At 37.6% G+C, this 21,634-nt stretch overlaps 1 protein-coding gene across 3 annotated transcripts in view; it reads right to left on the reverse strand.

The window, feature by feature from the left end:
* The window catches only part of ESRRG (estrogen-related receptor gamma), an 826,733-nt gene that overhangs the window by 204,086 nt on the left and 601,013 nt on the right, over positions 1 to 21,634 (reverse strand). For all 3 annotated transcript variants that reach the window (XM_006890562.1, XM_006890563.1, XM_006890561.1), the window contains one exon: positions 15,079 to 15,195. In XM_006890562.1, coding sequence (XP_006890624.1) covers positions 15,079 to 15,195 — 117 coding nt within the window. The remainder of the gene's footprint in view (positions 1 to 15,078; positions 15,196 to 21,634) is intronic.

The raw sequence follows: 21,634 nt of genomic DNA on the forward strand, positions 1-21,634 counted from the left end.
TAATATATATTAGCCTGTATAACTAAATATAGACTAGCAATACTATCCTTCTGTTAGCAGAGGCTTGTATATATTGCTATGATATATGACAGTGCGGCTTTCCAACTAAGATGGACTAGGAAGAAAGGTCTATTAATCTACTCCCAAATATCAGCTACCAAAAACTCTATGGATCACAACAGCCCAGTCCCTAACCAGCTATGGGAATGGCCCAGGACCAGATAGCATTTCATTCTGTCATGCACATCGCTGCCATCAGTTTGGAACCAATCAAACAGCTGCTAACAACAAAAACACTGGGAGAGAAATAGAAAAACAAGAAAATGTGTGTCCCACAAATGCGGGAGAATGTAAAGGGGGCACGTTTAAATGGGAGGACTTAATGTGGGTAAATTCGCAGATCAGTTCATGGAAAGGGCACTAAATAAGGACACAGGCGATCCCAAGAAAACACCCCTTTTTCTAAGGTGAGAATTGAGAGGTAGCCAAACAAAATGGACATGACTTCCTATGAGGCAACATGCCGGTTGAACTGGAAATTGGTACAGAAACCAGATCTAAGTAGAAACATCTGCCAAATTAAACTGGGTAATAAAAATGTGAACTGCCAGAGGTGACACCTCTAGGCCAGTAGCACAGCTCCCTATGGACCAAGAGCCAACAAAGGGATCCCAGATTGTGTGTTAATTCTCTAGTTTTTACATTATCTTCACCTTAATTTTAAGGAGATGCCTTAAAAATGCTAAGATTAAGACATTTCTGCAACAAAGACTTAAGCAGGGAAGAAGACTCTGATCTTGGGCATATACATCATTTTTGGCAAAACAGGTTTACCAAAGGGTGACTGCTAAGAAGCCCTCTGTTGGGATTTTGCTACAGGTCCCTAATAATCACACAGTCATATATATATATATATATATATATGTATCTCACAATCAGCACAATTAAAACAGCAGAAATCCTAACAATATGCAATGCTGCTATCTTCTAAAACCATCTCTAGGTCATTCTCTTCAAATGGCTTGATACAGATTCTTATCAACCTTAACAAAAAGCATTTACTCTGAAGTAAAGTGAAAACAAATGTGTGATGTAGATATCTGCTCAAATCCATCACACCCGGAAATCAGTCACTGGAGGCCTGGGCTGTGTAGAACATTTGGGGAAGGTTGAGTGGGAGTGGCATCGCTGCTATTTGTTCTAGTAGCCACAAAGCCACACTGGCTCTCAAACAGCACAATCTGCCATTCACTTAAGGTGGTTTGCCAGGAAGCCCAATGATGTACTCCCCACCAGTACCATCAGGCTCAGGGAATTTGGCTAGCACCAGGCACCTTAGTCTTCTGCCAGCTAATTGGCTTTGGGGAAGCCGCTGACCTACTCTCCACTGAGTGGCTTTTGTGAACCTGGAACCCAGCCTGCCTCTCATCATTGATCAACCTTGGCCAAGCCAGCTGGCTTGCTTCTTTGCAGACAGCTTGCCTTAGGGAAACTGGTTGGTAGCTCGTCAACCTACTAAGCTAGAAAGGAACAAAACTATAGTACAATCTCTCAAGAACCAGGACTCACTTTCGAATGAGAGTGATGTGGTGCTAAGTCAAGTCATGTAGGTTAACTTCAACTATTGGTGGAGTAGAAATCTGCATACCCTTACCAAGAAAAAGAACTAAAAAAGTTAGGAATACAACATAAAGGAAAGGAAACATGGAATAACTATTACATTATCCTCACTTAAGGTATACAAGAATTTCTTTACATTACTTTTAAGTACAGTGTCATGAACATCAACACATTGAAATATGTGGTTATAACTGTTATCTGAAGCCTGGTGAGAAAATTTCTACCTCCAACAATCCTATATGGCTCAGGCTTTCTCCCTCCTCCTTCTTCACTATTTCCAGTGCTTTCACTGGACCTTCAGCATGAGCAAATGTTGAGACAGGTTTTTCCCCTCTTGCTGCTAAATCCATTGGAGATTTTATTTTTAAAATATATAATCCAAACAGAATAATTTGTAGCACATTAGATAAATGCTGGCTTCCTACTTTCAAGTTCAGAAATATAAATGACAAATGGAGACAATCCAATAAATGATTAACTTTAATAGTATTCCAATTGAACAGAAGGGAGGGAGCTAAAGGACTATTTCTTATGATCTCATTGTAACTCCCTGTTTTCTTTGAGACAAATAAAGAAGGGCCATTTGAACCTGTTCAGATAATTCATGGTGCTGGATTTGCTTATTTTACACAAAGATTTTATCTACTTCTTATGTAATGTTCTTATAATTTTAAAAATATATACATGTGTATTTATAAATAAACATAAAATTTCTATTGTAATTATACAGAAAAAGTTATTTGTAAAATTATGTGTAAAAGCAATGTTTCAGAGGATCAGACAGGCATAGGAAATATGCTGTGGTCTAAGGCTACATAGATTATACACAGAATCAAAAATAAATTTTTAAAACAATCTCAAAAAATTCATTGCTGTTTACCTGGAACTCATTCATAGCTGGCCTCCCTTTGGGTGTCTGAGACTGTAAGCTGCAGAGGAAGAGCCTGCCTGTCTTTTCCTTACAGGCTTCTAGTGGATTCAAACCACTAGACCGACTCAACCTTTGTGTCAGCAGTGCAACTGCCTGTAGCATAGAACACCAGAGTTCGCTCTTAAAACAATTCCTCATTTAGAAAATGGATTAAACAAAACAAAACACCCTAGGGGCATGCTATGGACAAATCTTCAGACTGGAGCTGATGATACTCAAAGAACATGAATTAAACTCCCTTATCGCTACAAAAGGCCTGACTTAGGAGGTTCTAAAGTTCACTTTCTAAAAACTGAGCTAGAGAACGAAACTGTGTCCTAAAATAAAAGTGTTTCCTTCCCTGTGCTCCAACTTGCAGACAGAAAGCTGTCCTAGGCTGATAAAAATAGATGCAGGTGAAATAAAACATCCCTGAACTGATATTCATATAGATTATAATCGTCAATATATCCCAAAGTTTATGCTGAGATCTCAAGATTTCCGTATTGGAAGATCCGAGAAAAGGCATTGGTAGTCTAATTCTATGCCTCTCAAAATTATCTCTACAACATATCTCAATATGAAGGGAAACCTCACTGCCACTCATCATGGTTCATTCTCAGATGGTTAGTGAAGAACTCAAAGCACAGCCATGAGCCCCCTGTTTAAAAAAAAAAAAAGAAAAACAAACTACTCATACGTTTTCTTAAATAATGCTTTAAAAGTACACTGTCTTAGTCTACGCAGGACCCTTTTATCATCACCTTTTGATATAGCCTCTGAAAGATCACAACTAGATATATACCTGAGTGTTGCAATGACTCCCCTCAAAATAGAATACTAAACAAAGACAAAAGACCAAAGTATCAGAATGTGTGCTATGGATTTGAGACACCATCCTGTAGTGGGTGAATTCTGACAAGTAGCGTCATCTCTCTCTGAGTTATCAGTTTATCCTGTGAAATGGAGAGAGAACTGCCTGTGGAAATCATTGTAAAGATGAACAAAACTAGAAGAATCCAAATAATGCACGTGATGTACAACCTAACACATACAGAGCTCTCAAAAAAAAAGTATGTGTGCTCCTCTTACCTTCAAAATCTTGCTAATTGTTTTGAGGTAGATTATGGTTTAGTGAAAAAGATCTGCGCTGCAATCCAAAACCATGCAGTTTGAATCCACAAACATCTCGAAAAGAAACAAATGGGCAATTTCTTCCCATTAGATTTATTGCCTCAGAAAACCCATTGAAGAGGAAGTTCTGAGTCAGTTCTGAGTCAATAGTATGTAACAACAACAACAACAACAGCAACATATAAACTAAATTGAAATCAACAATCACCCTCTGGTAAGCCAGTAGTTCCACCTGATAGGACTTTTTGGCACTTTAAATACATTTGCAAACGGCTTAGCTTCAAGACAGGCTGAACTTTTTTTTCTGTGATTGCTTGTAACTTGGGAGTTTTGTTTAATACTCTGCATTAATGAGGGAGAGTTGGAGGATAATATTACAACAGAGAGTGCAAGAAATACCACAGAGGTCAATGCGGTTCTAGTAACTGTCATCTAACACAGAAATATTTTCCTTGAATACCATTAAAGCTTTCTCCTTTTCTTTGTTCTGCTTTTTGAAGGCAGTAGGAACCCAAATTTCCCTACCAATAATTTCTGTTTTCAACTTGGCAGCATAATGATATTAGACTTGAAGGGGGGAAAAATCACCTTGGCAATGTCTTCTTCAGAGGTTTTTACAAAAGCAATTTTGTTAGGATCAATTACGCTAACCAAGCTCTTTAAGTAAGAGAAAACAAATTTGCTGGTTACTGAATGACCTGGGTAGCTTTATATTTTTAAAAGAGAACCTACCTCGAAAATGCTGTGCCCTCTAAATGAGCATTATATTAAAATGGGAGATGTGCAACAGAAGGGTAATTAGACAAGTAAGTTGCTCTTTGCTACCCCTGCTGATAGGGTAAACCTAGAAGGCTCTCAAGAGTTCCCACAGCCATATATAAATCAAGACACAAGCTGTGGTTGTAGCAAAACAGTGCAGGGATAATTTTTCTTTGTATCCTGGGGGCTCTCAAGAATCAAAACAACTGATAGGAAAGACATAATGGCAATGAAATGAATAAATGCGTAACTCGTGCTCTCTCTTATGTACATGTTCACACCTACACAGTTTTTCTCAGTTGAAAAATGGAAATCCACTCTGGGGATGACAGATGAAGACTCGCTGCTGGTGAGCTGAGGTGTTGGAGAAGGGCCCAAGGAAGAAGCAAGTCTGTCTTGGAGGAAGTGTAACCAGGGTGGGCCTTAGAGGCAGGGATGGTGACACCTCATCTCACTTACTTTGGGAATGTTAGGTTGTACAAGGGGCCAATCCTTGGAAAAAGACATCTTGGTAAAGGCAGAAGGTCAGAGAAAGACAGGAAGCCCCTCGACAATGTTACCACATTGACGTAACAAGCATATCACAGAAACTGAAGATGGTGCAGATGGAGGGAAGGTTCAGATGTGTTGCCACTATGAGTCATAGTTGACTTGCTGGTGCCTAGCAAAAGCCACACCTCTGGTTTATAATGTGCTTGCTCAAACGACTAGTACTTCTGGACAAATAATCCTTTAGTGTGAAAGCAGAGGAGTTGCTACTCCCTGCATACTCCTACTAGCCAAAACGTTCTTGGGATTTCTTGCTGTTGGATTCCATCGAGTCAGAACCAACCCATAGCTGACCCTTCAGTGGGTTTTCAGAGCTGTTAATCATGCGGTAGGAGATTGTCCATCCTTCTCCTGAGGAGTAGCTGGTGGATTTGAACCACGTGCCTTCAGGATTATAGTGCAGGTCCTTACCAGTAGGCCACCAGATTTCCATTACATGATTACAAGAAGCAGTAGATGGCCTTTCATTCTATACTCAACAATGAGCACATGAAAAGAACAAAAGAACAGCAACAAAAATATTTTGACAAGTCAGTTTTGATCCACTGCTACCCTAAGTATACAGTATAGCTTTTCTTTAGGGTTTCCAAAGCTATACATCTTTACAGAAGCAGATTACCACATCTTTCTCTAATGGAACAAGAGATGGATTTCAACTGCTGACCTGATTATCGGCCCAGTGCTTACCCACTGTGCAATCAGGCCTCCTCTCTATTCTATACTGAACAGCAATTATTAATGAATTTCAGATGATTTGTCAAGTCCTTGAAGGAGGGGAAAGTGTCATAAAAATGGCATAGATTAAATGACCATTTAAAGAGAGAGGAAGTATACACTGTATAGGAAAAATAAAGTATTATTTTAGATCCTCATCAAAAATTAAAGCAGAATTAAAGAAATGAAGTAATCATAGATTTAAAGACAATGCTGTTAAGATTACAACACTCCTTAAACTGAGCAAATGATTCAATGTAATCCCTATCAGAAACCCAGCTAATTTCGTCTAGAGTTAGATGGAATTTCAGTGAATCCAGAAGAGTCAAAGCATTGTTGATAAAGACAAAGAGAGACACTCAATTTTTTTTCTATTCCAAAATTAAAGGGCAAATGTAAAGAAGAGTGGTACTGCACAGGAAGAGACATATTAACAAATAAGATTAATTGAGAACCTAGAAATAGATCCTATATATGAACAGGCAACTGATTTCCAACAAAACTTGAAAGATTATTCAGTGGGGAAAGAGTCTTTTAGCACATGCTGACAGGACACCTGGACAATCACACACAGAATAATGAAGTTGGACCCTTACTTTGTATCATATATAAAAATTAACTCAAAAGTATTCAGGCTCATAAAAAGTGAAGGAAATATACAAATATCACATTAGACCTCTCCAAAATAGACTTAATCCTTAAGCACATACAAATATGGTTACCAACAGAACAAGTAAATATTTTTTTCTTTCCAATTTTTATTTCTCTAGAAGAAATACTTAAAATATCTGAAATTATATAAACTTGTTCTCTTCTATGGCTGTCAAGTTTTATATTTTTTAATGTAGCAACACAACTTCAAATTAGTTTGACTGGTAGCAAGACAGTAATCTGTGATGAGATTTCAGACGCCCACAGAAATTAAACTCTACTGACTACATTTCAATATATCGACAAGAGCTAGTGAAGAATGCAAGGAATTATAGAAGAAAGGATTTCCAAACACAGACAAAATATACATAATCAATATTTCTGTTCCTAACTATTTAAATGCCTATTAATTTCTCTACTGCTCTTTCAATTCTCACTTTGTTAACTTTGACAAAAAGAAAAGATACAATCTAGGAGGAAAAAACATCTAAAAACTTTACTTAAAAAATTTTAAAATTATCTGTATACTGCACTGATTAAAGCAAAGCTTTTGCTCTATCTCCCTGATATTTTCATCATCATAATTTTAAACATCTTTGTGTCACATATTGATATAATGCTTCTATAGCCACTGCATTTCTTTTTTTAAAAAAAGCATCACATTGGTATAGAAAAGATGAGAAAGAATTTCTTCTAATGGCTTCCCAGCACAAACAGAAATGAAGACACAAAGCTGAATAGAATTGTCCAATATAGTGGTATAAATAGTGTAAAATTAAAATAGAAACTATGAGGAGGAATGTGGTATCAGGAATGGAAGATTCATCAACAACCTATGTTATGCAGATGACACAACCCTGCTTGCTGAAACTGAGGAGGATCTGAAGTTCTTATTGCAGAAGGTCAAAGACTGCAGCCTTCAATATGGTTTGAAGCTCAACATCAAGAAAACAAAGATTCTCACCACTGGGCCAATTGGCAGCACCATGATAGATGGGGAGGAGATTGAGGTTGTTAACAATTACAGCTTGCTCAGCTCCACAATCAACACTCTTGGCACTGGCAGAAATTAAAAGACAAATTACACTGGGAAAATTTGGTCAGAGACCTTTCCAGACAACTGAGAAGAAGCAAGAATGTCAGTCTAGAGATTAAGATGCACCTAATCCAGGCCATAGTCTTTGCAATAACTTGCTAAGGGCATCAGAGAGCTGGACAATAACTAAGGATGATAGATGAAGAATCAAAGCCTTTGAGTGTTGTGGTGCTGGAGAAGAGTCTTAAACATATTATGGACCACCAATAAAACAAACAGATCTGTCTTGGAAAGGGTGAAACCAAGTTTCTTCTTGAAGGCTTTTGAATTTTGAATTTTAGCATATTGAAGCTCCACCTCACATACTTTGGGCACATGGCCAGGAGAGACTGGTCCTTGGAGAAGGACATCAGAAGGGTAGAGGGATAGCACGGGAGAGGGAGACCCCGGATGAGATGGATTGATACAGTGACTGGGGCAATGGGAGGTGGTATGTCAGAGTCAGTGAGACTAGCTCAGAAAAGGGAGGGCTTCAGGGCAGACTGAAGCACATCATAACAACAACAACAACCATGCTGCAATATTTTTCCCCATGAAATTCTGATACAAAATGTTCCTCAGTATTATTTCATGTGCCTGTGAGGTTAGTGGAATCTTTGGCTGGCACAACTTAAAGGTTGGAAGGTTGAATCTGTTTAAAGGCAGATAAAACAGATCAAAACCACACAAGATCTGGTGATATTTCCTTAAAGAACTTAACTGAAAACCCTATAGAGACTGGTTCTAGTATGACACATGTGGTCACCATGGGTCATAAAAATCCATCTCTATGGAAATGGGTCGTTTTTGTTTGGTTGGTATGCTTTTTTGCTTTTATGAGTTTGGCAGAATACCTCCATTTCTTCTTTTCTGTTTTAAAATGTGTGTGATTTCTCACCTTCAGGGGTGGCATGATGGAACATTAACCTTCACCCTTTCTCCTCCTTCTCATTCTTGTTGACAAACAATTAGACAAAGGAATACGTTTTCTTTCCTTAAACTAATACTAAGAATACTGTTGGTGAAAACTTCTTGAAGTCTCTCCCTTTTGTGGTACTACAGACACTATTCCCCTTGACCTTAGATTAAGACAGCAGACGCCAAATTTCCTTATGAAATTTCTTAGGAAATGATCCCTTACTGGTATGATCCTCAAAAAAGTTTCTAAAAGTTCTCTGTAGCTATTGACATTGCCAAAAGATAACAAACTGTACACAAATGCATTCTAGTACAGTAAGTCAAAATGACTGCAGCTTGTAACTCGTAATTCCCCACTTACTCTGCTGGACCCTCAGCTGACAGAGCACTCTTTTTCCCCAAACTTTAAGTTATGCCAACCAAAGATTCCACTAACCTCACAGGTACATAAAATTTTACTGAGGAAAATTTTGTATCAGAATTTCATGGGGAAAATGTTGCAGCATGGTGGTTGTTGTGACGTGCTGTCAGTCACCTGAGACTTACAGTGATCCTATGTAGCTCTGAAGCCTGCCCTGTCCTGAGCTAGTCTCACTGACTCTGACCACCAACCACCATTAGCCCCAGTTGCTGTATCAATCCACCTTCACAAAAACCACTGCCACTGAGCTCTAGGTAAGTTTTGTATTGTTATTGTTGTTGGGTACTGTAGAGTCAGAACTGACCCAGAGTTGACCCTCTGGCAGGTTTTCAGAGCAGTTAATTTTATGGGAGGAAATTGCCCATCTTTCTCCTATGGAGCAGATGGTGATCTTGAGCTGTGTGCCCTTGGGGCTGCAGCACAGCTTCTTGCCACAAGGCCACAAGAGCTCCCTATGTTCTATATTAAGCCCCATATTTATAAAAAAAGGAGCTAAGGCAAATGAGTCTTAGAGAGGTCTTATATAACCTTACCAGTAGACCAATAGATAAATTTATGAGCAATGGAGAAGATTGAAGTTGTCAATAATTTCATTTCACCTGGATCTACAATCAACACCGATGGAAGCAAGAGTCAAGAAATCAAACGGTATGTAGCATTAGGATAACCTGTTGTCAAGGACGTCTCCAAAGTGCTGAAGAACAAAGATGTCAGCTTAAATAATAAGGTGTACCAAATCTGAGCCATGGTATTGTCAAATGCTTCCTATGCATCTGAAAGTTGGACAATGACTAAGGCTGACAGAAGAAGAATTGTTTTCTTTCAGCTGTGGTGTTGGATAAGAATAGTTAATAATCTATGGACTACCAGGAAAACAAGCCAAGTCCGTCTTAGAGAAAGTATAATCAAGGTACTCCTTAGAGGCAAAGGTGGTAAGACTTCACCTCATATATTTTGGGCATGTTGTTAGGAGGGACCAAAAAATATTTGGGGGAAAAAACCCATCATGTTAGGAAAGACAAAGGGTCCTCAAAAGAGAGGAAGACTCTTAAGACAACTAAGAAAGGCAAAGGGTCCTCAAAAGAGAGAAAGATACTTAAGACAACAGCCTGACACAGTGACTATAAAAATGGGCTTGGGTATGTTAGAGAAGGTGAGTTTGCAGGATAGAACACATTACAGATATTGTTCAAAGGGTCACTATGGATCTTAGCAGACTCGACAGTACGTAACAAGAACAACAGCACATTTCTTCTGGTGCAGGTGCTGACTGAACGCCTCGTACAGTCTTCCATAACCAAAGCTCATTATCTAGTACGTATTTCACCGTATATCCTAAGCATTTCCCTGTAGTTTTCTTACCAGATTTGGGAGCAACTGAAACTCTTATTGGTTGCATCATTTCACAGACAAGGAAAACACAGCTTACCAAAGAGAAGCAACTACTTGTGAATGCAAAGTAAAAAGTGCAGCATGTTAGTAAGAAAAAACAGAATAATCCTCTGTGCAGCCTTTATTCAACTATCCATTGCAAGTAGATCGAGCTGAGGAATACTGAGTTGTGCGTGTGTGTATGTATGTATCTTGCTCGCCTGCAAAAATAAAATAAAAAATATTGACTTTCCAAGGTGAAACTCCTCATGCCCATAAATAGCAAATAACCCAAACTCTTCAATCCTTTGATCACCGAGTTCCATACCTAAATAAAACAATTATTGCTTTCATAAAATGTCTCTGTTTGCCACTGACAGAGAGGAAACGGGACCATAAGTCCTGCAGTAGTCTTAAACCACCAAGGAGAGAGATCAAAATAAAAATAAATCTTGACCAGATTTATAGGTACACCTTGATTAGTTTTTGTTTTTTCCTTCAAATAAGCAATATCTAAAAAAATGAAAAGGGAATGTTGAGACCAGATATCTAGTAATAGATGGGGTTTCTCTGACATGTACTATGGTATAATGCTGCAAAAATAATACTGGCCCATCATTTGGTACAAACTACAAAGTACAACACAGAAACGAAGATGGGAATTTTTCAGGTCATGGGATGTTACAATCATTTTAGAGATGAACAAATTATCATTTGTCTAATGGAACTTCATAAAGTTTGGGGATCACATTGTGATGTGATGTTCTTTTCTCCAGAGAGGCAATTGTTTTGGTTTTTTTCCAACTATTAATGGTTTGCTCTGCTTGAAAATTTGACAGTTAAAAGTAAAAAGTATCATTTGTTCAGAAATAATTATAATGCTTGCTAATTCAAACGCATACCTTAAAAAAAATGATAAACAATGTGCTGTAACTGAACTTGTTTACCCCTTGGCTAAGCCTTTCCTGTGCAATCCCACAAGCACTTGGATATTTTCCCTAAGTGCTGTGCCCAATTAGTAGAGATGCCAGTCAGTAAAGCTAAGGATCACTATTTTTAAGAGAGTAAAAGTCTCATTTTTCTATAAACTGCTTTAAAAAATGAAAACCTCTTCATCTCCCTCCGGCAGCACTGTATCGAAGATACATCTGGCTAGTTGAATAGAGAAATACCTGAACAAGAAAAGAAGGCTCTCATCAAAGCTGTTGAAATCTGATTTCATTTCTGATTCTAGAACTAATGTTTTTTGTTTAAATAGATTTTGCCTGTCAATTTCCAGACCTGCTGTGGCATCAGCTTACATGGACTGCTGTGGTCAACACGGGGGTTGTAGTAGCAAATTTTATTATGGACTGGTAATTGAATTGAACAGGTTTACATTTGAATAGATTTATTACATCATGATCTCTGACATACTGCATGGGACTGAAATCCCGCTCCATCCATAAAGATACATTTAAGACAGTATCATTTTCTCCAGGCTTAGAAGGCAAGACCACAGTCAAGGAGACGGCCATACATAATAGGGCATTTGTATGCGGCATGTTATGCAATCTTTTGTAGCATTTTTTAAGTACAAAAGAAAAAGAATATTCTGTATTTACTCATAGCCATCTCATCTTTGGGGGTGCATGGGGACTTGGAGAACTGATGTCATGCCATCAAAGTGGGCACAAGGAAGTGAAGGGAAAAGAAATTATTATGTGAGTATATCAGCAACAGCAGCAATTCCCTTCAAAACAGACCCTCTAAAGGCTTGATAACAGCAACTGAAGAGGTGTGAATTATAGATAAGCCCTGTCCCATTTACTTGCACTAAGAATGTTTAATTAAACACAGTTCACACTCTTCAGTCACTCATACTACCCTTATGGATTGTTCATGATGAGAAACTACATTGGGGAAAATTATTTAGGGCAAATTACTTATTTTTTGTACAGCCTCCTTAATCCTGAAAGAGGAGGCTAACTCATGTGCAGGTGTCCAAATCATGGGCATAAATACAGAAGTGAAAGCTATCTAATCAGAAACGCCTATCTGCCTTGATATGCTGGTTTGCCTCCATATACTTTGTTTTTCAATAAAATTCAAATCTACAACATGTCAATTAAAATGTTAACTGATTTATAACTTTTGCAACATTTGAAAATTACTTGCTTTCCAAAAAGATTCATCACTCTTTGATTGCTTGAAACTCTTCTCTTTAAAATAAATGTAAATTTAGTGCCTCTACAACACAAAAAAAGGTGCAATAACAACAACTGAGGATATTTGACTGTAAATCACTTACTACATTCTGAAATGAGGTTTCATTTGTTAGTCTGTTGTAAAGTATAAGGCACTCAGTAAAATTAAGGTTTTTTCCACTTTATGTAAGTGACCTACCACCATCTTTATAACTGAAAGGAAAATCCTTTGCCACACAGGGTAAACTGTCATTCTTTCCAATATTATTTTGAACTTTTCCTCTGTCAAAACTGTCCTACGGGCATTATCATATAAGTTAGTTTTTTCTTTTCTTTTAAGAGCAATCATATTTGTCTTTTTTCATTGTTACATCACCAGAGACCAAAATTTGTCTGTGATACAGGCATATCTTGAGAAATATTTAGTGAATGAATTCCAAGCGTAAAACATGCTCACTGTGAAAAATCTAAACAGTGAGCAATCTGTGTTCTAGATTTTTTGTGAACAATCTAAACAAAAGACTGTACAGTGAAAAGAGAAACAAAGGCCATCCCATCCGCATGTTTATTTACCACAGTAGCATTAGTACCAATCAGTATATCTCCGCCCCTTCGCTTCTCCATGCATACAGCGTCACAGTAACTCTTTGCCTCTATGTGTGTGCGTATTGCTCTCAATCTCTACTTATAGAAATGGAGTCATAGTATAGACAATTTATTATGATGTTGATGATGATTCATTTTTACCTGACAATGGATTTTGGTCATCTTTCCATTAGACTTTTGTTATTGTGTTATATATGTATTTTATGTATATACACACACAAACACACGTGCTGCTTGTAAATGTTTTTCAAAGAAGGAATTTAGGTAACCTTGGTCAAGGCATTCTGCAGCTAACTGAAGGCTCTCGACTTTGAACCTATCAGCTGCTCTGAGGCAGAAAGAGGCGGCACTCAGCTTCCATAAAGATCCTGTTTCAGTAACCCTCTGGGTAGTTCTTCTCCATCCTACAGGGTCCCTATAAGAGGAACTAATGTACACTGTGTTGTTCCTTTTTAAAAGGATTTAAATTAAGAATCTGAGAGTCTTCCTTGTTCCCAGGTAAGTGAGGAGGGATCTGACTCTCTGGTGAGAGACAGAGAAATGTACCCTGAGTCCTAAGTGCCCAGCTAAAAAGGATTTCACTCATCTTTTCTGTAATATTTTCAGAGTAAACAACAACAAACCAAAATAAAAACAAACTTGGGAGAAGAACAAACTATAAAAGAATTATGAGATCTGGTAATGCCATACCAAATTAAAGTTCTACTTTGTCCTTGTTGAATAAACACTTAGGTTTCTATGGATTTAGGACCTAAAAAATAGGGAGTCATCAGCGACAATAAAATATACAGAAATATTATCTAACATAGTAAACTCTAGGCACAAAGTATCTTTGTATGATTGAGTAAAAATGGTATTTATTTATAATGAATGTTGTTGTTGTGTACCGTTGAGTTGAAATCGACTCACACTTGACCCTCCAGTGGGTTTTCAGAGGCAGTTTAATCACTTGAGAGAAGAGTGCTCATCTTTCTACCACAGAGCTGCTGATAAGATTCGAACCGTGTGACTTCAGGTTTGCAGCACAGCTTCTTACCCCAAGCCTATCAGAGCTCCCTCTTGTAATGAATATAAACTATAAGAATTCAACTTAAATAACTCTTTCCATTTAGAATTACTAGATTTTCATTGTGTTACTTTCTAAAATGATCACGGTTATACTAAACTCATAACTTTGGTGGAGAAGCAAACAGAAAAAAATCTAAAAGCAGTATTTTTAATGCACATATACAAAAGTACTGACTTATATATAAACATTTGTGAAAAGCAACAAGTTAACATTTCAAAATAAACAAAAACCCCACACTTGAAGGTTCTCAAAGAATATTTTCTCTTCAAATCTGAGCTGGAATTCATGAGCATTTCCTGACATGTGAACTGTGTCGATTCTGGACTCTTACTATCTGGTTCAGTCCTCAGCTCTTCTTTGTACTAGTTGTATGGGTTTAGGCAATTCAGTTAGCATAAGATACACATGCAGTACAATTTTATTGTGTGTTGTTCTCTTAGCTCCCTTTTCCTACTCAAAAGGCAAATGGAAAACAATTTTAATATCACTTTTGTAAAGCCAAAACCCCACAACCACCTGGCTGATTTTGACTCACAGGATTCTAGAGAACTACTCTCTGAAGGTTCAAAAAGCTGTACATCTTCACAGAAGGAGGTTCACCACGTGCCTGTGGGGAATGGCTGGGTGGGTTTGAATAACTCACTTATCAGTCAGAATTTGAACACCTTAATCAGTGCACCCCCAGAACTCAAAAGACCTCACTGCAAGTTAATAGAAAATAAACCCAAAATATAAAACAGAAATAAAATATAACCTTCAAGATGTAAAATAAGAAAATCTCAGCATGAGCAAAAAATGATGACAGTGGGCTCTCTTAGCTGTCTTTATTTCTCTGTCTTCTTCAGGCTATAAAGATGAAGAACCCAGAAGAGTACAGATACCTGGTGAATTTAGCTGAGCATCAGTTGTGCTCCTATCTCGTCCCTTCTGATGACCTCAGAAAGTCCAGGTGGAAAATACAAAGTATTCTGCTATCACACTCAGTGTACTTAACTGATATCCTGTCTTTTCCTACTTCCTCTAAAATTGTTGTACTTCCCTGTGCCCCAGCCTCATCCCCATCTAAAGCAAGAGGCCACTTGTAAAATACCTTACCTTCCTTCAGCATGCCCACTTTTAAACACTTCATGAAACGGCAAGCCTGGCATGATTTACGTCTGCGCTTTGTGATCTCACATTCATTCGTGGCCGGGCAGCTGTATTCTATATTACCTACAAGAAAAAGTGTGAAGAAAAGACAGGGTAAGACTCAAGAGATACAAAACACGTTAGCCCCTCCATGGCAATGTCCACCACTTTAGAGAGAACCACACGGGGTCAAGAGGAACATCACAAAGCTTAAGTTGGAGTCTACTCTAACCCACTGAACAATGGATGACAATGGCAGAGTTCTTCAAAATTTAAAAAGGAGCCATTGGCACAGAAGTTCACTTGAGCAACAGGCATTAACAGATTTCCAGAATCAAAGGGCTCTCCAATGGAAATTATCAATACTAATATAATCTCAAAACTGTATTTTTTACAAACACTGAACTTCAATGACTTTTGGTTATTTATGCATGGATGCATAAAGTTCATTCTTTTTTTTTTTTCTTTTAACACTGATCAGTGTCAATCTCATGGTAAAAAATGATGAACGGGTTAATTTGGGACTCTGTTGGAAACTCCTGTAACTCTGATAATGGAGTGCAGTATGTGTTGTACCACTAATCAAAACATCACTGGTTTGAATTCATTAGCTATTTCTTGAGAGAAATATGGGCAGTAAAATAAATAGTTCTTATTGTTTTATGTGCCACTGAGTTGAAACCAATTCATAGCTGACCCTCACACAGGAAGAGACTACCTTCTCCTTCTAAGCAGCTGGTGGGCTCGAACTGCTTGTCTCTGAGTAGGCAGATCAACTCCTTACTGCTAGGCTACCAAAGCCTCAGAAACGTGATATAACTGCCTCAAAGGTAGAGGATTTAAATAACCTCCTGGAGGGCAGGAAGTGAACTAGTATCATTCTTATCACCACATTTAGCAAAGCCCTGGTACACAATTTTATTCATAGTAAATGTTTACTGATAATGTTTGGTATTCTGTTTGGATAACTAGTTCCTAGCTCTTAAGCTTCGTGAAAGTATTACAAATAAAAATAAACCACTATACAATGATACTTTTATGATTAGTATTTTTTTACTATTAGAGATGACATCATTTACGGCTGTACAAACACATTTGAAGCAATAAGTGTGCAACCGAAACACCCAAACTTTACATTTTTACAATTAGTGCCGGTGACAGAGCGTGGGATGTGCTTCAGGGCTTCCTCCAGCTTTGCAAAGAAGCTGCTTTTAGAATAAAACCTCTCTCCCCTATCAGCTCTGTCACATAGTGCTGGAAGGTCTTGCGTTAACTTCCTAACCCTTCCCCCTTGTGATTAAGTGCATTAGTATCTTAATGAAAATGCATTCTATTTATCGCCCTCTTGGGAAGGGGGAGGTCATCACACCAAATGCATAAATTGTCATCAGAGACGGTCCGAGCATAATTGCAATTTTGCTGCTCCCTGTTTGCAGTACTCAGGGTTCAGCCATGTCCTAGGAAACAGGCACAGATCTTGGGAATTAGCATAGAGCTTGCCTGGGACCACAGCATTGATGAAATATTTCAGAGTTAATCACACTTTGTAAACACTGATTTATATTGACTACCTTTCTCCAGACTGATGTCTCCTCATTAAATATCACATTAGCGGATTGCAGGACTACACAAAAGACTCAACTTCTCAGCAACTGCTAATTCAACAGGAAGTAATAGCTAACCACTTAGACATACTGCAAATTGGTTAAGTATGTATGACTTTAAAAAAAAGTCTGTAGATTATAATTTGAGATAAGCCTTTTGAAATGGTTTGGCTGGATTAGAATTCTAATTCAGGTATTTATAATAACAAAAGCAACTGCTTTCAAGGTAAAAGGTTAAATAACACGAGAATATTAGTTGTAATAACAGAAGAAGACACTGTCAACGTTCACAGAGATATGTTTGGTTATGGCCTCACAGAAAATGGGACAAGTCAAAGGAAGCAGACACGTTGTAGGGAGACTGGGGAAATACAGCTTGGAAATCTGAACTTTAGATGAACCACTTCTCCATGCTGACTTCCTCAAACATCACTGAAAATTTATTTTGCTTCATGAGAGTGTTGTTAGTAAATTTCTGGGGGTTAATTGGTATTCTACTGCCAGATCCTTCCCCTCTACATGGGTCTCTCTCTACTTGTTTTAACAAGGATGAACAATGGTTGATTAACAGCATCAGAAAGAAAGATCTGCCCCACAAACAGCGTTTTGGGTAAAAGAATATTTGTTTCCCTTTTAACAAGGGGCATGGCTGAGAGTCCCACATATTTAGCTCCGTGGGGGGAAATTCTTCTGAATGGACTCAGAATCCAAACTACAGATGCAAAATTAACCCATTTTTTTCCTTGCTGAGTCCTCTTTCCCCTTTGAAAACTGTATCCCCATCCTTTCTTTATACCAGCACCTTTTGACACAGAACTACATCAGGGAGCTCTAAACACACACCTGGGCTCTTGAAGCTCTCTAACTGGATTTTGTCATTTGGCTCTACTCTAATCTATGCTCCATACCACTATCATATTCCTCATCGATGACCACTTTGATCATGTCACTATCCTAATTTTAAAAATAAAATTAATAATTTCTTATGGCTGCCTGAATGAAATCTAAAATTCCAGGCTTGCAAGCAAGACTCGACTCCCTCACAAACTGGATCTCATGCACTTTGCTAGAAAACACTACCTTAAATGCACTTTCCAAAATGATTTATTCTTCTTTTTTTGCTTTTGTGCTGTGTCCTTCAGACTTTCCTCTGAGAATCTATCTTTCTCTTTTCTTCTTGAAATTATTTCCAAGGCTCAATGTTCAAGTCAAACATGCCATTCAAATCTTTCATGAAAAGTTCTCAGATTCTCCCAGCAGAATATGATTACCTAGTTCTCTTATCTCTTCAGGTATTCTCAACACATACAGTATTTGCTGTAACTTTTCACATGGACATTACCATCAGATAGAAAGAATCTGGAGGACAAGTACCATTTCTTATGCAGTAGAGAAATCTTCTGACAAAATGTAGTATATAAGTAAAATGATGTACTAATCACTTAGTATTTGTTGATGTCTCAAGGTCATTACTAACATCAATTACACTGCTACCATGCCGTTATGCTCACAGAGGCAAAGGAGCTGAATACCCCATTAGGGAGTAAAATTCCACAAATAAGGAAAGAATTTCCACAAGTAAATTTATTGAATTGATACTATCTCCTGAAGTCACCTTTAAAAGAACTAACAGTGTTACATAAATAGTAGTCACCTGGAAGATAGCATTCTTTCAAAAATGATCTCTCCAAAACCAAATGAACAATATTATAAAGGATAAATGAGAAGGAGGGGTTTAGGGTGGTGGGATGTGGAAGGACAACAGGGTCACTACAAGTCAAACAAGTAGAGTAGAAATAACATGAATGCTGACAATGTGTAGACTGTTACTAATGTCAATTTTGTCTAAAAACAGTTAAAAGAGAGTATAGATTTTGTGGTGCAAATAACATCAAAATAGAATTAAAGAAATGTTTAACTCACTCACTGCCACTGAGTTTACTCTAACTCATAGAGACTTTCCATTACATTTCTGAGGCTGTATTTCTGGTTTAGCCTCTTCTTTATTGTTATTTTGTATTGGTTTGCATACAAAATTCATATAAATTGTGTATCATTCATGTATACTGCATTTCACACATTCGTATATTTGCATTGTGTCTCAAATGATTCTCATGTACATTGTGTTTTATAAAATTAATCACCATTGCTCTATGACTACTAATAATTTGTCTTTTTTAGGTCCTCACTGAATCTTTCCTAATTCCTTACCCCCCTCGCTTACCTCAAAAAACTCTGTTAACCTAAGGATTTCCTCCACTCCACACCCTCTGCACCCTTACCCTTATCCCCTTCTCCTTGTGGACTTTTATCCACATCTTACTAGTTATCCTTCTATTTTTACAATAATGATCTATGCAGTATTTGTCCTTATGAGACTGAGTGAGTTCACTCAGCATAATCCTCTCTAAATTCTCCCAAGTTATATGTTTTGGGTTTTTTTTATTAAATCACTGCTCCTTAGTGCTGCAAGGGGTATCATTGTGCCAATTCACCATAATTTCTCAATCCATTCATTTGTTAATGGACATTTGGGCTGTTTCTACTTTTTTTTAATATTGTCAATAAAGTTGCTATGAATATAAGTGTACACATTTCTGTGTCTCAATTCTATTTTCCTTGGGGTATATTCTTTACAATGTGATAACTGGGTCAAATAGGATTTCTGTGTTTAGCTTTTTAAAGAAACATCAAACTGACTTCCAGAGTGGCTGTACCCACCAACAGTGTATGTGAATTTCAATCTTTCCACATTCTCTCCAGCATTTATTACTTGATACTCTGTTAAATTTTGTTATTGCTAAGAGTGCTACTAATATGAGATAGTGTCTCCTTGTTTTTATTTGCATCTCCCTTATTGCCGGTGATCCTGAGTATGTATTCATGTGTCTGCTGGCCATACAAATGTTTTCCTTTGTGAAAAGTTATTCCACGTCTTTTGTCCATTTGTGATTGGTTTATTAGTCTTTTCTTCATGGAGGCCCTATAGTATTCTGTAAGCTTTTGTTACGAGACCCTTGCCAGAGATAACATTGACAAATGTTGTTTTTTTTTTTTTTACCACTCTATAGTTTTTCTTTTCACCCTTTTGGTACTGGTACAATGACAGACACATAGACCAATGGATCAAAACAGAGAATCCAGAAATTAACCCATCTACCTATTGTTCAGTGACTGGGGTAATCTGGATGGGTGCGTCAGGGGCAATGAGATTGGCACAGGATAGAGCAGGGTTTAGGGCTGTTGTACACAGGGTCGCTATGAGTCGCAAACGACTCGATGGCACATAACAACAACAACAACAACCTATTGTCAACTGGTATTTAACAAAGAAATAAAACCCATCAAATGGGGAAATGAAAAACCCTTCAACAATCAGTGCTGGCAAAATTGGACATCTACCTGTGGAAAGCAGACGCAGGACCCACATCTCACACTATACATAAAAATCAACTCAAGGTGGCTCAGAGACCTATGGGTAAAACTCAAAATCATAAAGATCGTAAGTGACAAACTTAAAAGGCCTAGCTTATGGTGTAAAGAGGCTGACCAACACATCCAGAAATGCATATTCAGGATAGTTGTGCATTCAAGGCTGTAATTCATAACAGGAACGGACTGTTCATCTTTCTCTCAAGGACTTGTGGTTGAACTTGAACCAAGGGATATATACGGTCTTTTGACTGGCAATGTAACACACCATGGACTATACGACTAGAATGTCTTATTATTTTTACTAAAGTAGAAGGAAGGCTAGTTCATTGTTCAAAACCCTGAGTACTTTGACAAGAAAAGAAAATGCTTCCTAAGTGACAGATCATCAAAACAAACAAACAAAAAAAAAACAAATCAAAATGCTTCCATGCAATAAAAGGTAAAAAAGGCAAAGGGAGAATTATAAGAGGCTTTGAAAGAATGAGACATGCACTCTAACATGAATAAGTTAAGAATAAAGGGAGAATAAGAAATGAAAATGCAATCAGTAACTCTAAAAGAACAGAGCAATTAATTTTTTAGCTCATTATCATGCCTTTATTATTTACAAACAGGTACTCTCAGAAATGGGCCACGCCTGGAAAAAATGCCACAGGAGTGTGTCAAAAACAGAAGTGTACTGGAGAAATGGTTCTTCTAGAGCTGACTGTAAAAATGCTTAAATATCTTTAAAAAACATCAGCGATCTCATCAAACTGCATGAGTGTTTAAGATCAAATGTAAGGATGTACTTTAGCTCCTTTCTTGCCATTACATTCTGTAATTAGTCAATGACCAAGAGAAATAAAAATGAAGACAAGGGTATTTTTTTCAGACTTGTATCTAATCTTGCATCTATTTTTTATTTTGTTTATTAATTTTAATGAAAGTTTACAGAGACTTTGGATTTCCATTCATTCACTGTTGCACTTTTCTCCTTGCCCAACCTCCCACCCAGTTTACTCTTCTCTTTGAAAAGTAAAAGAAAAATTCTTTCACTGTTTTATAATCCCTCCTTCCAAGTCCACTCCACTGTGAAGCCTTTGTTCTGGACTCCTGTTGTGACAATAATACCTAATTATAAATCCCTTTTAAGCAATTCTCTCCCTCATCTGTTTCAATGCAGTATACGTTATTTATCCCATCTTTTGCAGTCTCCCGCCAACCCTGATGCCAGTCCCATTTTAAATAGTGGCACTATGCCATATTTGCCCTTTTGTGACTAGATACTTCACTCAGCAAAATGTCCTCCAGGGTCACCCATTTTGAATAATATTGCATTAGTTCCTTGTTTTTCAATGCAGCGTGGTATTTCATTGTGTGAATATACCACAGCTTCTCTATCCATTCATTTGTTGATGGACACATAGGTTGTTTCCAACTCTTTGCTATTGTGAACAAAGCCACGATAAACATGGGTTATGGTTTCTTTGGGGTATATTCCC

The sequence above is a fragment of the Elephantulus edwardii genome, unplaced genomic scaffold (assembly GCF_000299155.1).
Source record: "Elephantulus edwardii isolate Elephantulus edwardi_28Jun2011 unplaced genomic scaffold, EleEdw1.0 scaffold00090, whole genome shotgun sequence".
NCBI lineage: Eukaryota > Metazoa > Chordata > Mammalia > Macroscelidea > Macroscelididae > Elephantulus > Elephantulus edwardii.